Source organism: Rhinoraja longicauda, chromosome 1 (genome assembly GCF_053455715.1).
Source record: "Rhinoraja longicauda isolate Sanriku21f chromosome 1, sRhiLon1.1, whole genome shotgun sequence".
In the NCBI taxonomy this organism is placed as follows: Eukaryota; Metazoa; Chordata; class Chondrichthyes; order Rajiformes; family Arhynchobatidae; genus Rhinoraja; species Rhinoraja longicauda.
This window is the reverse complement of record NC_135953.1, coordinates 129,240,758-129,253,503: the sequence shown is the minus strand read 5'-3', so window position 1 is coordinate 129,253,503 and position 12,746 is coordinate 129,240,758. Positions and strand designations below refer to the sequence as shown.

Genomic DNA, 12,746 nt, shown 5'->3' with positions numbered 1-12,746 from the left:
GTAAAAGTATAGCACAGGAACAGGGCCTTCAGCCTACAATGTCCGTGCCGAGTATAATGCCAAAATAAACTAACCTCATCTGCCCGCCCATTATCCATACCTCTCCATTCCCTACATATCCATCTACCTATCTAAATGCCTCTTATATGCCTCTACTATATCTGCCTGCATCATCATTCCCTGGAAGCTTGTTCTTGGCACCCATCACACTCAGTTTAAAAAACCTGACCCAGAACTCCTCTAAAATTTGCCCCTCGAGTAATACTAGGCATTCTAGGCCCGAGATCAAATTGATGCTCTGAAAGAGATTGATCCAAAATAGTGAGTTTTATTCTAACTCTGAACCATCTCCTTTAGCATTCCAGAAAATCTTCCTTTGCATACTCTAATCTACCTGGAGGAAGTAAAGGCATCTGTTGGATATCATTATGGCTATTTCTGTTTTTAACATGTATAGGAAAGAACTGCAGATTCTGGTTTAAATCGAAGGTAGACACAAAAAGCTAGAGTAACACAGCGGGACAGGCAGCATCTCTGGAGAGAAGGAATGGGTGATGTTTCGGGTCGAAAGACTGAAGATGGGTCTGAAGAAGAGTCTCGACCCGAAATGTCACCCATTCCTTCTCTCCAGGGATGCTGCCTGTCCCGCTGAGTTACTCCAGCTTTTTGTGTCTACCTTCTGTTTTTAGTATGTTGGCTGGTATTAGTATTTAATATGCTGGAAAGGGTGCAGAGAAGATTCAAGCTGGAAAGGGTGCAGAGAAGATTTACAAAGATGATGCCAGAACTAGATGGTCTGAGCTATAGGCAGAGGTTGAGTAGCTGGGAATCTATTCCTTGGAGCACAGGAGGATGAGGGGTGATCTTATAGAGGTGTATAAGATCATGAGAGGAATAGATCGGGTAGATGCACAGAGTCTCATGCCCAGAGTACGTGAATCGAGAACCAGAGGATATAGGCTTAAGGTGAAGGGGAAAAAATTTAATAGGAATCTGAGGGGTAACTTTTTCTCAAGAAGGGTGGCGGATGCATGGAACAATCTGCCAGAGGAGGTCGTTGAGGTAGGACTATCCCAACATTTAAGAAACAGTTAGACAGGTGCTTGGGTAGGACATGTTTAGAGGGATATGGACCAAATGCGGGCCAGTGGGACTAGTGTTGCTGGGACATTATGCTCGGTGTGGGCAAGTTGGGTCGAAGGGCCTGTTTCCACACTGTATCACTCTATTACTCTATGGCATAGTTTAGGAGGATAATGTCCAAAGTAGCATTGTGGCAAATTACATGCCACTGAAAGATTTTGTGAAAAAATATTGTAGGAATTGACTGTTAAAATATTTTTTGCTTGACAACTGTTTTAATTGAAAGAATATTCATTTTTAAAACTGCTTAAATGTATGCTTTTGTCAAATACAAAAGCAATTTTAACGATGAAATGACCGTGGCATAACATTGACTTTATCAGGCTGCATTAGAGTTGTTAAAATGGAAAATATTACTCATTTACATTTTAAAATTTGACAAAATTATTAATTGATAAACTGAATCACCCACTAAGGCGGGTTATCTCACAATTTATGGCAAAACTAAATCAATGTACTATTATTGCATACTCGAAGTGAACAATGGTCAGATTAAATCTGGTTCATTTTTCTTATAATTCATTCATTGACCTACAATGGAATAAGAAAACTAAAATTGACCGTGGTAACTTGGCAGAGAAATTCTCTAGAATTGTTTAATGCTCTTCTACAAGTGCACAGAATTGTACTTTACTGTGAATGCTTCCCATACCAGAAAAGGTCATGAAGGTTCACTATCTGGGGCAAAAAAAGGAGAGCTGCTGATTTCTCAACAGGTAACGTAGCATTTGTGGAGGGAAATGGATAATCGACATTTACGGATTGAGACAGGACTTGACCTGAAATGTTGATTGTCCATTCCCCTTGACGGGTGCTGCCTGATTTGCTGAGTTCCTCCAGCATCTCTTCTGTTTTTGTTCTGGATTCCACCATCTGCAGTCCCTTTCCCCTTTTGCTCTCCTTGGCTCAGGTATACAGAATGTCAGTTTTGAATGAAAAGTAGTAAATCACAAAGAAAAAACATTTTGTGAAATAGTTGATTTTCTGGTGAAAACATTCAGATTAAGTAATTGATCAGTTTTAGTTAAGGGTTTATTTGTCAAACATGCTTTGGTGCTTCTTGAATGTTTGTTTGTAGAAATGCATCCAATTAAAACAAACATAATAATTTCAAGTAATATTACTCATTGGTTCTGACCAAGATACTAAAACGTTGCAGATAGCATGCCTGGGCAAGTAGAATGGGGCTGTACCTGAAGCTGGAAATGTTAGTTTTACTGTTGAGCTTTAAATGAGCTTTAGGTAAGGATACTGTACCTAATTTGTATGTACTCAAGCGAATCTTCAGCAGCTTGCTTATAAAGAAACTGATTGACACACAAGTGTAGAATGTGTATAAACACGTATGTGGAAGACATGCAAGGTTGATGAGTGAATACACAAATAGCTATGTGGGAACATGATGCATTGGCAATAATTAAAACACGGTAGGAATGGATACTTTGTTAAATATAACTACAGAAACAATTTCACAAGCACAATAGACTCATTAGTAAAGTTAAAACCACGTGATTAAGGATATGATGGCATCATTGATACAAAATGTGTTTATGATCAGAAAGAAAGAAAGAAAATGGGAGTGAACAGCTATTTTTCAAGCTGGAAGGAAGTACACAGTGAGCGGTCCCCAAGAGCCAATATCACAATTATTGCTTGTCTTTTATATATATGTGCCCATAAATGGAGTATAAATTTAGGATTTAAAGAAGGCATAAAAATATCAATTATACAAAAATGAGAAGAGCAGTAACTGACTTTGGGTGAATGTGGACAGGCTGGTAAAATGGGCAGCTGTCACTAATAAAATTAAACAAAATAAAATTAATCAAAATAAAATTGATGAATAAATAAAATTTAACATATGAAGTTCACAGAATGGTTATAACATAAAAGAAGGCCTTTTAGCCTACTGAGTCCCCAGAGTACCACCCATGCATTGAGAACATTTAGTTATGTCTGCTAGATTTACTTTTGAACTTTAAAAAAAGTATTTTACATATATAGTTGCTAATGTCATAGTGAAAGAAAGAAGATAATAACTGAATTTTCTTAACCAGACTGAAGGATTGTGAAGTAAATAGCGAGGGACTGAGGTAATTGAACTTACGATGGATGAATTCCATGGCAGGTCAGGCACACAATAGGAAAAAAGTTTGGATTACGCGAAAATCAAGTTTGGAAACACCAATGTTTCTAGCAATTTCCATCTGATGCAAAAAGAGACTATATATTTTTTTGTGCGCAGGAAATTAATGGAAGGAATCAACATATCACATTGCTGATAGAGCATTTAAATTTGAAAGATCAAGAGCTGAATATTAACCCTAATTTACATTCTGTTCAGAAGGGAGAGGGTTAGGAAATCTAGAAGCAGCTTCTGTAAGAAAGAATTCAATGCCACTCACGGCCAGCCTGATCAATAAGCTGGAGGATTGTGTAGGAAATCCTATTGCACAAGGCCACAATTTAAGAGAGATATAGAAGCGAATAAAAACAACTGTTCCCAGACATGGGATGGAGTTAAACTGATGATCCGGTCCGACAGACACAAACAAGAGTGAACATTATTAATTTGAGTGAACTATATTAATTTCGACAAACTTTGGCCCTATACAATCAACAGATATCAAATATTGTATTTAGAAAGACTACCTTTACCGACGCGATTTTTTATTAGGAAACAGACAGCACTTACCAGTTGCCCATATAAAACCTCCTATCATGGCAAAAGGCCAGAATGTAGGGCACTTCAAAATTAAGTTGACAAGAAGAGACACAATCCATATTCCTGCACAAAGAATCCACTGGAAAAACAACCCTAAAAGAAAAATAATCAGATTTGGATTTACTTTTCTCTTTCCCTGCACACTCACACTCCAACACCTTCACCGTCCTTATGTTTACACCGATGCATCGTTCACCAATAAAACAAGTATCACAAAATGCTGGAGTAACTCAGCAGGTCAGGCAGCATCTCCAGAGATGCTGCCTGACCTGCTGAGTTACACCAGCATTTTGTGATACCTTTGATTTGTACCAGCATCTGCAATTATTTTCCTCCACCAATATAAAAAGTATGTTCTCATTTTTTAAATCTTTTAGTGATACTGTAAGAAATGCAAAGAATGTGTGTAGACACATATGTGGAAGACGTACAAGGTTGATGGGTGAATACACTAAGTGGCTATGTGGGAATATGTTGCACTGGCAATAATTAAAACACAGTAGGACTGGACGCTTAATAACCCAGCGACCCCCACATATTAACACTACTCTACACACACTAGGGGCAATTGTTTTTACATTTATACATTTATACTAAGCCAATTAACTTACAAACATGTACATCTTTGGAGTGTAGGAGGAAACTAGAGATCTCGGAGAAAACCCATGCAGGTCATGAGAATGTACAAACTCCCTACAGATAACCACCCGTTGTCAGGATCAAATCTGGGTCTCTGGCGCTGTAAGGCAGTAGCTCTACCATTATGCCACCGTGACGCCCAATCACTGATCTTGATAAATAATAGAATGGGCATGAAGGGCCAGATAGCCTTCTTCTGCTTCCAATTCTTATATTCCCAATGTGGATTTTAATAGGGAATTTGACATTTCACACAAAAGATTGGTTTGTCAATTCATGGATTTAAAAACAAAATGGTTTAAGGTAGGAAATAGGGAGAGGTGTAAAATTCCTGCTTATCATTGTAGAGGACAGCATTCAAGGTTCTCCAGTGCAAGTACCAAAGGGTCAGGGTTTGGACCACAGGTTATTTTGATTTACGAATTGGATATTGGAAGCAGAGTTTAAAGGATATTTGAGAGCCCCAAGGATAAAACATTTGAAGATATTCTGCAAAAAAAAGTGAAGCAATGGACTGAATACATTGCTCTGCAATGAGCCGGCATAAACTCAATGACCTAATGCCTCTGTGTCATTCCATAAATTCTGGAGTTTTGAAGAATGAGAATGTTATTGAGACAGATAAGATTCTATAAAGAATTGATAGGTTTGATTTTGAAAGACTTTTGTAGAAATGTTTTAGGTGTACAATAAATGTAAGAATTTCATTGATTACTATAGTGGAGATTGGTAGAAAATAAAATCTATAATTGTATGTGGATTTTTCAATGTAACGGTTATAGTTTGTAGACAGTTTTCAAACTAATTTTGATGTTCATTAACTGAAAAGCATTAGCAACAGATGGTGTGGTATTTGAAATACAGCAAACTACAAAGTGAACAGAGGTTTACAAATTACCATCGCCAGTATCAAACTTCTTTACAGGAACAAAATTGCTCCCAAAAAGCACAACTGCAACGGCGCAGGCAGCAAATCCAAATGCCAAATGATTTCCATTTTGTCCAGATGTTTGGTTTGAGCTGCTGTAAATTCTCACGAAAAATGAGGCTTGATCCCAAGAGTGACCAGCTGGGACATTGGGGCTTTTCCAGTCATCTGTAAAAACATAAATCCCTCAGGATAAGTGATGCATCATTGGCTCTGCACAATGCAAAGGGAAACAACACAAATGTTATCTTCCCATTTGATTTGACACCTCAACAATGTTGCAGAGGTTTCAGGTAACGTTTCACCATCATACAACATTTCTGTCTTCAAAAGACTCGCAAGACAAATCCCTACATTTGAGCCAACAGAATGGATCTGAGAAGCAGTTGTTTCCTGTGCCCTTTTGAATGAATTTTAATGAATAATTTGAATGAATAATTTTAAATGTTATTTGTTTTAAGTTCTCATTGGTTTTAGAAAAAGTACATAATTAAAAAATACAAACATCAGAATGAGAATCGAAATCCAAACTGGTTTAGAATTCACAATCTGATCAAATTATTATCTTCAAGGCAAATTGAGAGAAAATGATGTAACTAAAATTTAGAACAGTACTGTGTGCAAGATCAGGCCTTTGGCCCATGATGTCTGTGCCAAACATGACTGCAATTAAACTAATTCCATCTGACTACACATCATGTATATACTGCCATTCCCTGTTTGTTCATGTGCCTTTCTAAATTCCTCTTAAATAATGCTATCTATTAACTCACCTCGATGTGAATTCCAGACACCAACCATTCTCTGTGTAAAGAAAACTTGCCCCTTAAACCTGTACCCTCTGGTGTTTGAGATTTCCACCCTGGGAAAAAGATTCTATCCCATCAATGCCTCTCATAATTGTATATACATCTGTCAGGTCACCCCTTCGCCTCCGATACTCCAAAGTAAAAGATCCAAGTTTGTCCAATATCTCCTTATTGCTAAAACTCTCAACTTCAGGCAACACCCTGGTCCTTCTGCATCCTCTCCAATTTTTTCACATCCTTCCCGTAAAGCAGTGACCAAAATTGCTCTTTTCCAGTTTTCTCGGCACTACTCCATCCCTCTATTCCAACCCCCCTCCATCCTCTATCTCGCTTTTCACCCTACTCCATCCTCTTTCCAGCTTTTTATTTCCCCCTAAACTATCCACTTTCTGCTCTCTTCCCCACCCAACTCCATTCCTCTTTTCCAGTACAGTAAATAAATTATTGGTCCACATTTTGCAGAATGGGGGGAATTGTAAATGCATGCTGCTCTGGTTTTCGATTGGCCCAAAGTCACTTGGCTTGGATCTGGAAGGCTACGAGCACATTGTCCTTGATCAGTGAACCCATACATGGCACTAGAGCATCGCTTATTGTATGCAGGTCATGTGGTTCAAGCCTTAACCACTGAAAGAAGGAAAGTAATTCCCTGGCTTTGGCATCTATCAAAGCAGTCATGCTTATAAAGTAGAACGCCATCAAATAATACTTTAAAAATATTGCTAACACAGCAATTAGAAAAATGTAAAATGTCTAATCTCTGCATTCCGCTGCACATAGTTTTAAATCTTCATTCAGGTGCATAGGCTGACAATGACAGATTTCCCTGCAAGTCTTCAACTTCCATGTTTGGATGTCATGTGCCAAACTCAAACGTGCCATTTGGGGGGGTAAATGCTCACCATGGAACTGCACCGTTTCCCAGCAAAACCTGGGCAATCTTAAAACTGTTTCTCAGTTTCGACCATTTTATTTACTTGAGAGCAGGAGTAAGTTATTCAGTCCTTCTTGCCTGTTCCATTATTCAGCAAGATCATAGCTGCTCTTTTGCTTTAGTACCACTTTCTGTGCAATGTGCACTAGCCACCTGAGATACAATTTTAGACGCAAATAGAAATTGTAATTTTGGCACCAGAAGTCATATTTTCCCTTATTAATTCATGCATAATGTCAATATAAATAAGCAAAAGTAACTTTAAGATGTATCAAGGGATTGGCATTTAGTCATTTAAATGCCAGCAAACTAGTTCAGTTTAGAGATACAGCATGGCAACAAGCCCTTCGGCCCACTGAGTCCACACCAACCATCGATCTCCCATTCACACTAGTTCTGTTATCCTACTTCCACCTACTCCCAACAGACTAGAGGCAATTTATAGAGGCCAATTAACCTACAAACCCGCCGTCTTTGGGATGTAGGTGGAAACCCATGAGGTCATAGCAAGACCATGCTAACTCCACACAGACACCACCTGAGATCAGGATTGAACCTGGGTCTCTGATGCTGTGAGGCAGCGGCTCAACCAGTTGTGTCCCTGTGCCACCCTTAATCTAGGCCTCTTGTGGATGTGGTCAATATAGAAGTCGAGGACTCCCAGGCAAATACAGGACACTAAATGTGTCTGTTTATTTGCCCTGTGGATTTCACTCATGTTTGACAAACAGCTAGGTTACGTGTTGTTGATGACACAAGTCCCCATTAAAAGGTTGTGCACTTGGCACGGTAAATTCTGAGGATGGAAGGTAGTATTGGGAGGGAAAAGGATAAACAAATGGTTAGAATACGCTAAACAAATTAATCTAACTTTATAACTACGAGAATGAAACTCTCATTGGCATTCAAATAGTTACATGAGATAACGTCATATTATCCCTTATTAATTTTGTCGAGTTGGGCCCATGATTGATATTTACTGCTCCAGTTTCCCATTGCCTCACCTACTTTGTGCAGAAAGCTGATCTACACAACACTCGGGGTTCACCGGATATTTTTTACATCATGTCAGTGGTCCAGCACAAGCCTGGAACTTTGTGGAAACCCTTTGACATTGGCATGGTCTTGCTCCAACATGACTTTATAAAAGTTGCATTCACCTTATGTTTTAACTATTTATTACTACAGTTTTAGTTTATTTTTATTTAAAACATTAATGTTTCAAATATTTATTTCAATTTTAATAGCTTTTAAATGTCTTTGAATGTAGAAACATTTATGAATTATTAAAATAATCACTCAGTTTTTTTAGTGACAGCAAAGCTGGGTAAGGGCCTTTGACAGTTGACAAAGCATTCAGAGCAATCTCAAAGCAGGGCTTCCTCAGTGTGCTAGAGGTCCGGATGCTATCCAAACCACACTAAGAGAATCCTGAATATTCAGATCAACAAGAAAAGGCCGTACCTAGACAGATTAAGTGTGTTGCGGGTAGGTTGTAAGTGGCAATTCCCAGTAGGAAGTAACAAGTCATCAAGATTGCTCCTTTTAAGTAAAAGCTATTTGGCTCATCGTCCCTGTGCCACCTCATTGAAAGTGCTACCCAACTTGTTTCAGTTTTCTTTTCTTTCCTCATAAACCTAAGATTTATGCATGTAGATGAAGGATCTTGGTCGGCATGGACAAGTCTGCTCCAAGTCCTTCAGTATCAGTGTACGTTGCAATATGGACCCAATAATTGATCAATAATCATTGTGGTATCTTGATCATAGATATATAGCTTCCTGGGAATTGGTGAGGTGAGGTGGTAGACACTATCTACAGAAACATCATGGAAGCATAAAACATATCATCTATGACCTACCAGAATGGTAGGACCATTCTGCTTCATACCAGGGAGGAGATGAAATGTTAGCTAAGGCTGCTCTGATTGATTCGCATCAGGTGGAAGTCAGGTGGAATCAGTCTACTCTCAGTGTCTTGTTATCAGAAGCTCTGTTAAAACAGTGGCATCAGTTATATTCATTCTTCTACTTACCTGAAGAGTTATCACTATTTTCTTGACAGCTGATGGCTGGTATTACAAAAGTGAGGCTAATGCTATATACGACTGCTAAAAATGCCCAGTTGTCCATTTGGCCAAATCTGAGTAGCACAAGATCAAAAATACCTGAAATCAAAGGAAACCTTTATTAACAAAGGGGTTTACAATTTTTAAAAAACATTATAAAGCATCAGAGTCATAGAGTGATATGGTGTGGAAACAGGCCCTTCGGCCCAACTTGCCCATACCGGCCATTATGTCCCAGCTACACTAGTCCCACCTGCCCGCGTTTGGTCCATATCCCTCCAAACCTGTCCTATCCATGTACCTGTCTAACTGTTTCTTAAATGTTGGGATAGTCCCTGCCTCAACTACCTCCTCTTGTAACATAAGCCCACCACCCTTTATGTGAAAAAGTTACCCCTCAAATTCCTATTAAATCTTTTCAAGATTTCAAGATCAAGATCAATTTATTGTCACATGTACCAATTAAGGTACATTGAAATTTGAGTTACCATACTAAGTGAAAAGCAACAAGACACACAGCCACATAAAATAAAATTTAACGTAAACATCCACCACCACATTCTTCACTGTGATGGAAGGTAATAAAGTTCAATCATCTTCCTCTTTGTTCTCCCGCAGTCGGGGCTGTTGAACCATCCGCAGTCGGGACCCCCGATCAAAGCCACCGCAGCCGACAGTCCGAAGCCCTCGCGTCGGGATGATCGAAACTCCTGCGTCGGGACGGTTGAAACTCTCCGCAGTATGGAGCAACCGAGTTGGCCTCTTCTTACCAGAAACCGTGGGCTTCACGTTTAAAGTCCACAGGCCCCCCCTGTTGGAGCTCTCCACAGTCGATCCCCGGCATGGGATTGCAAGCTCCACGATATTAATGTCCGCACCGCGCCCGCAGCATGAAGCGCCGGGCCAGTCTCCAGGAAAGGCCGCCAACTCCTCAATGGCTGCAGTGGGGACGGAAATACGATACGGAAAAAAAAAAATCGCATATCCCTCGAGATTAGAGATTGAAAAAAATGTTTCCCCCAACTCCTCCCCCACCCCCCATGTAAAACAAACCAAGGAATACGAAAACATACTTTTAACACATACTTAAAATATCAAAAGCAGAAAGGACAGACTGTTGGCGTGGCAGCCATGGCTGGTGGCGCCACCCAGTGTTTATTCTGGGTGGTGCCACCAGCACCTTTTCCCCTTCACCTGTAACCTATGGTTCTCGATTCATCTACTCTGGGCAAGAGGCTCTGTGCATCTCCATTACTTTCAAGGTTTCAGTTTCAAGGTCAGTTTATTGTCACATATACCAATTAAGGTACAGTGAAATTTGAGTTACCATACAACCATATTAAGTGAAAAGCAACAAGACCCACAACTACATAAAAGTTAACATAAACAACACCACAGTGAATTCCACATTCCTCACTGTGATGGAAGGCAATAAAGTTCAAACTTCTTCCTCTTTGTTCTCCCGCAGTCGGGGCAGTCAAACCATCCGCAGTCGGGGCATCAAAGCCCCACAGCCGACGATCAAAGCCCCCGTCGGGGTGATCGAAACTCCCACGGCGGGGCGGTTGAAACTCTCGCCGTGGCTTGGAGCTCCCGAGTCGGCCTCTTCTTACCAGAGACCGTGGGCTTCACGATGTTAAAGTCCACAGGAGTTGGAGCTTCGATCCCTGGCAAAGGAATCGTAAGCTCCGTGATGTTAAAGTCCCGCACACTCCTGTTGTTTGGAGCACCCATTGGTCTCCAGGAAAGGCCTGCTAACTCCACGATGTTTGGCCGCAGTGCGGATGGAGATATGATGCGGAAATATTTTTAAATAAATAAAAAATAAAAAATCGCATCTACGTCGAGGTATGAGATTGAAAAAAGGTTTCCCCCAACCCTCCCCACCCTCCACATAAAACAAACCAAGGAACACTAAAACATACATTTTAACACATAAAAATAAAATATTCTAAAAATAACAAAAAAGAAGAAAGGATAGACTGTTGGCGAGGCAGCCACTTGACCAGGCATCCACCAGTGACTTAGAAACATAGAAAATGGTTTGGCCCTTTGAGCCATTCGGTCCTTTGAGCCAGCACCGCCATTCAATATGATCATGGCTGATTGTCCAAAATCAGTACCCCGTTCCAGTATTTTCCCCATATCCCTTGATTCCCTTAGCCCTAAGAGCTAAATCTAACTCTCTCTTGAAAACATCCAGTGAATTGGCCTCCACTGCCTTCTGTGGCAGAGAATTCCACAGATTCACAAATCTCTGGGTGAAAAGGTTTTTCCTCAACTCAGTCCTAAATGGCCTACCCCTTATTCTTAAACTGTGACTCCTGGTTCTGGACTCCCCCAACAAAGGGAACATTTTTCCTGCATCTACCGTGTCTAATCCTCTAAGAATTTTATATGTTTCTATAAGATCCCCTCTCATCCTTCTAAATTCCAGCGAATACAAGCCCAGTCAACCCATTCTTTCATAATACGTCAGTCCCGCCATCCCGGGAATTAACCTGGTGAACCTACACTGCACTCCCTCAATAGCAATAATATCCTTCCTCAAATTGGGAGACCAAAATTGCACACAATACTCCAGGTGTGGTCTCACCAGGGTTCTGTACAACTGCAGTAGGACCTCCTTGCTCCTAAACTCACATTCTCTCGCAATGAAGGCCAACATGCCATTGGCTTTCTTCACTGCTTGCTGTACCTGCATGCTTACTTTCAGTGACTGATGTACAAGCACACCCAGGTCTCGTTGCACCTCCCCTTCTCCTAATCTGACACCATTCATAATAATCTGCCTTCCTATTCTTGCCACCAAAGTGGATAACATCACATTTATCCACATTATATTGCATCTGCCACGCTTCTGCTCTCTCACCCAATCTATCCAAGTCACCCTGCAGCCTCATAGCATCTTCCTTGCAGCTCACACTGTCACCCAGCTTTGTGTCATCCGCAAACTTAGAGATGTTACATTTAATTCCCTCGTTTAAATCGTTAATATATATTGTAAACAAATGGGGTCCCAGCACCCCACTAGTCACTGCCTACCATTCTGAAAAGGATCCGTTAATTCCTACTCTTTGCATCCTGTCTGCCAACCAGTTCTCTAGCCATGTCAATACCCTACCACCCATACCATGTGCTCTAATTTTGCACAATAATCTCTTGTGTGGGACCTTGTCAAGGTACACCACATCCACTGGCTCTCCCTTAACCATTCTACTTGCTACATCCTCAAAAAAAAACAAAAAATTAGTCAAGCATGATTTCTCCTTCAGAAATCCATGCTGACTTGATCGATCCTGTCACTGCTTTCCAAATGTACTGCTATAACATCTTTAATAATTGACTCCAGCATCTTCCCCACTACCGAGGTAAGGCTAATTGGTCTATAATTCCCCATCTCTCTCCCTCCTTTCTTAAAAAGTAGAGTTACATTGGCCACCCTCCAGTCCACAGGAACTGATCCAGAGTCGAGAGAACATTGGAAAATGATTACCAAT

General features: G+C 40.4%; 1 protein-coding gene across 1 annotated transcript in view; it reads right to left on the bottom strand.

Annotated features, from left to right (window-relative positions):
- tmem144b (transmembrane protein 144b) overlaps positions 1–12,746 on the bottom strand; it is a 49,428-nt gene that overhangs the window by 27,731 nt on the left and 8,951 nt on the right. Inside the window, exons 2-4 of the mRNA XM_078412662.1 lie at positions 9,214–9,345; positions 5,406–5,603; positions 3,839–3,961 (exon numbers count right to left, since the gene is read on the bottom strand). Of these exons, the coding sequence (XP_078268788.1) occupies positions 3,839–3,961; positions 5,406–5,603; positions 9,214–9,310 (418 nt within the window). The 5' untranslated portion in view covers positions 9,311–9,345. The remainder of the gene's footprint in view (positions 1–3,838; positions 3,962–5,405; positions 5,604–9,213; positions 9,346–12,746) is intronic.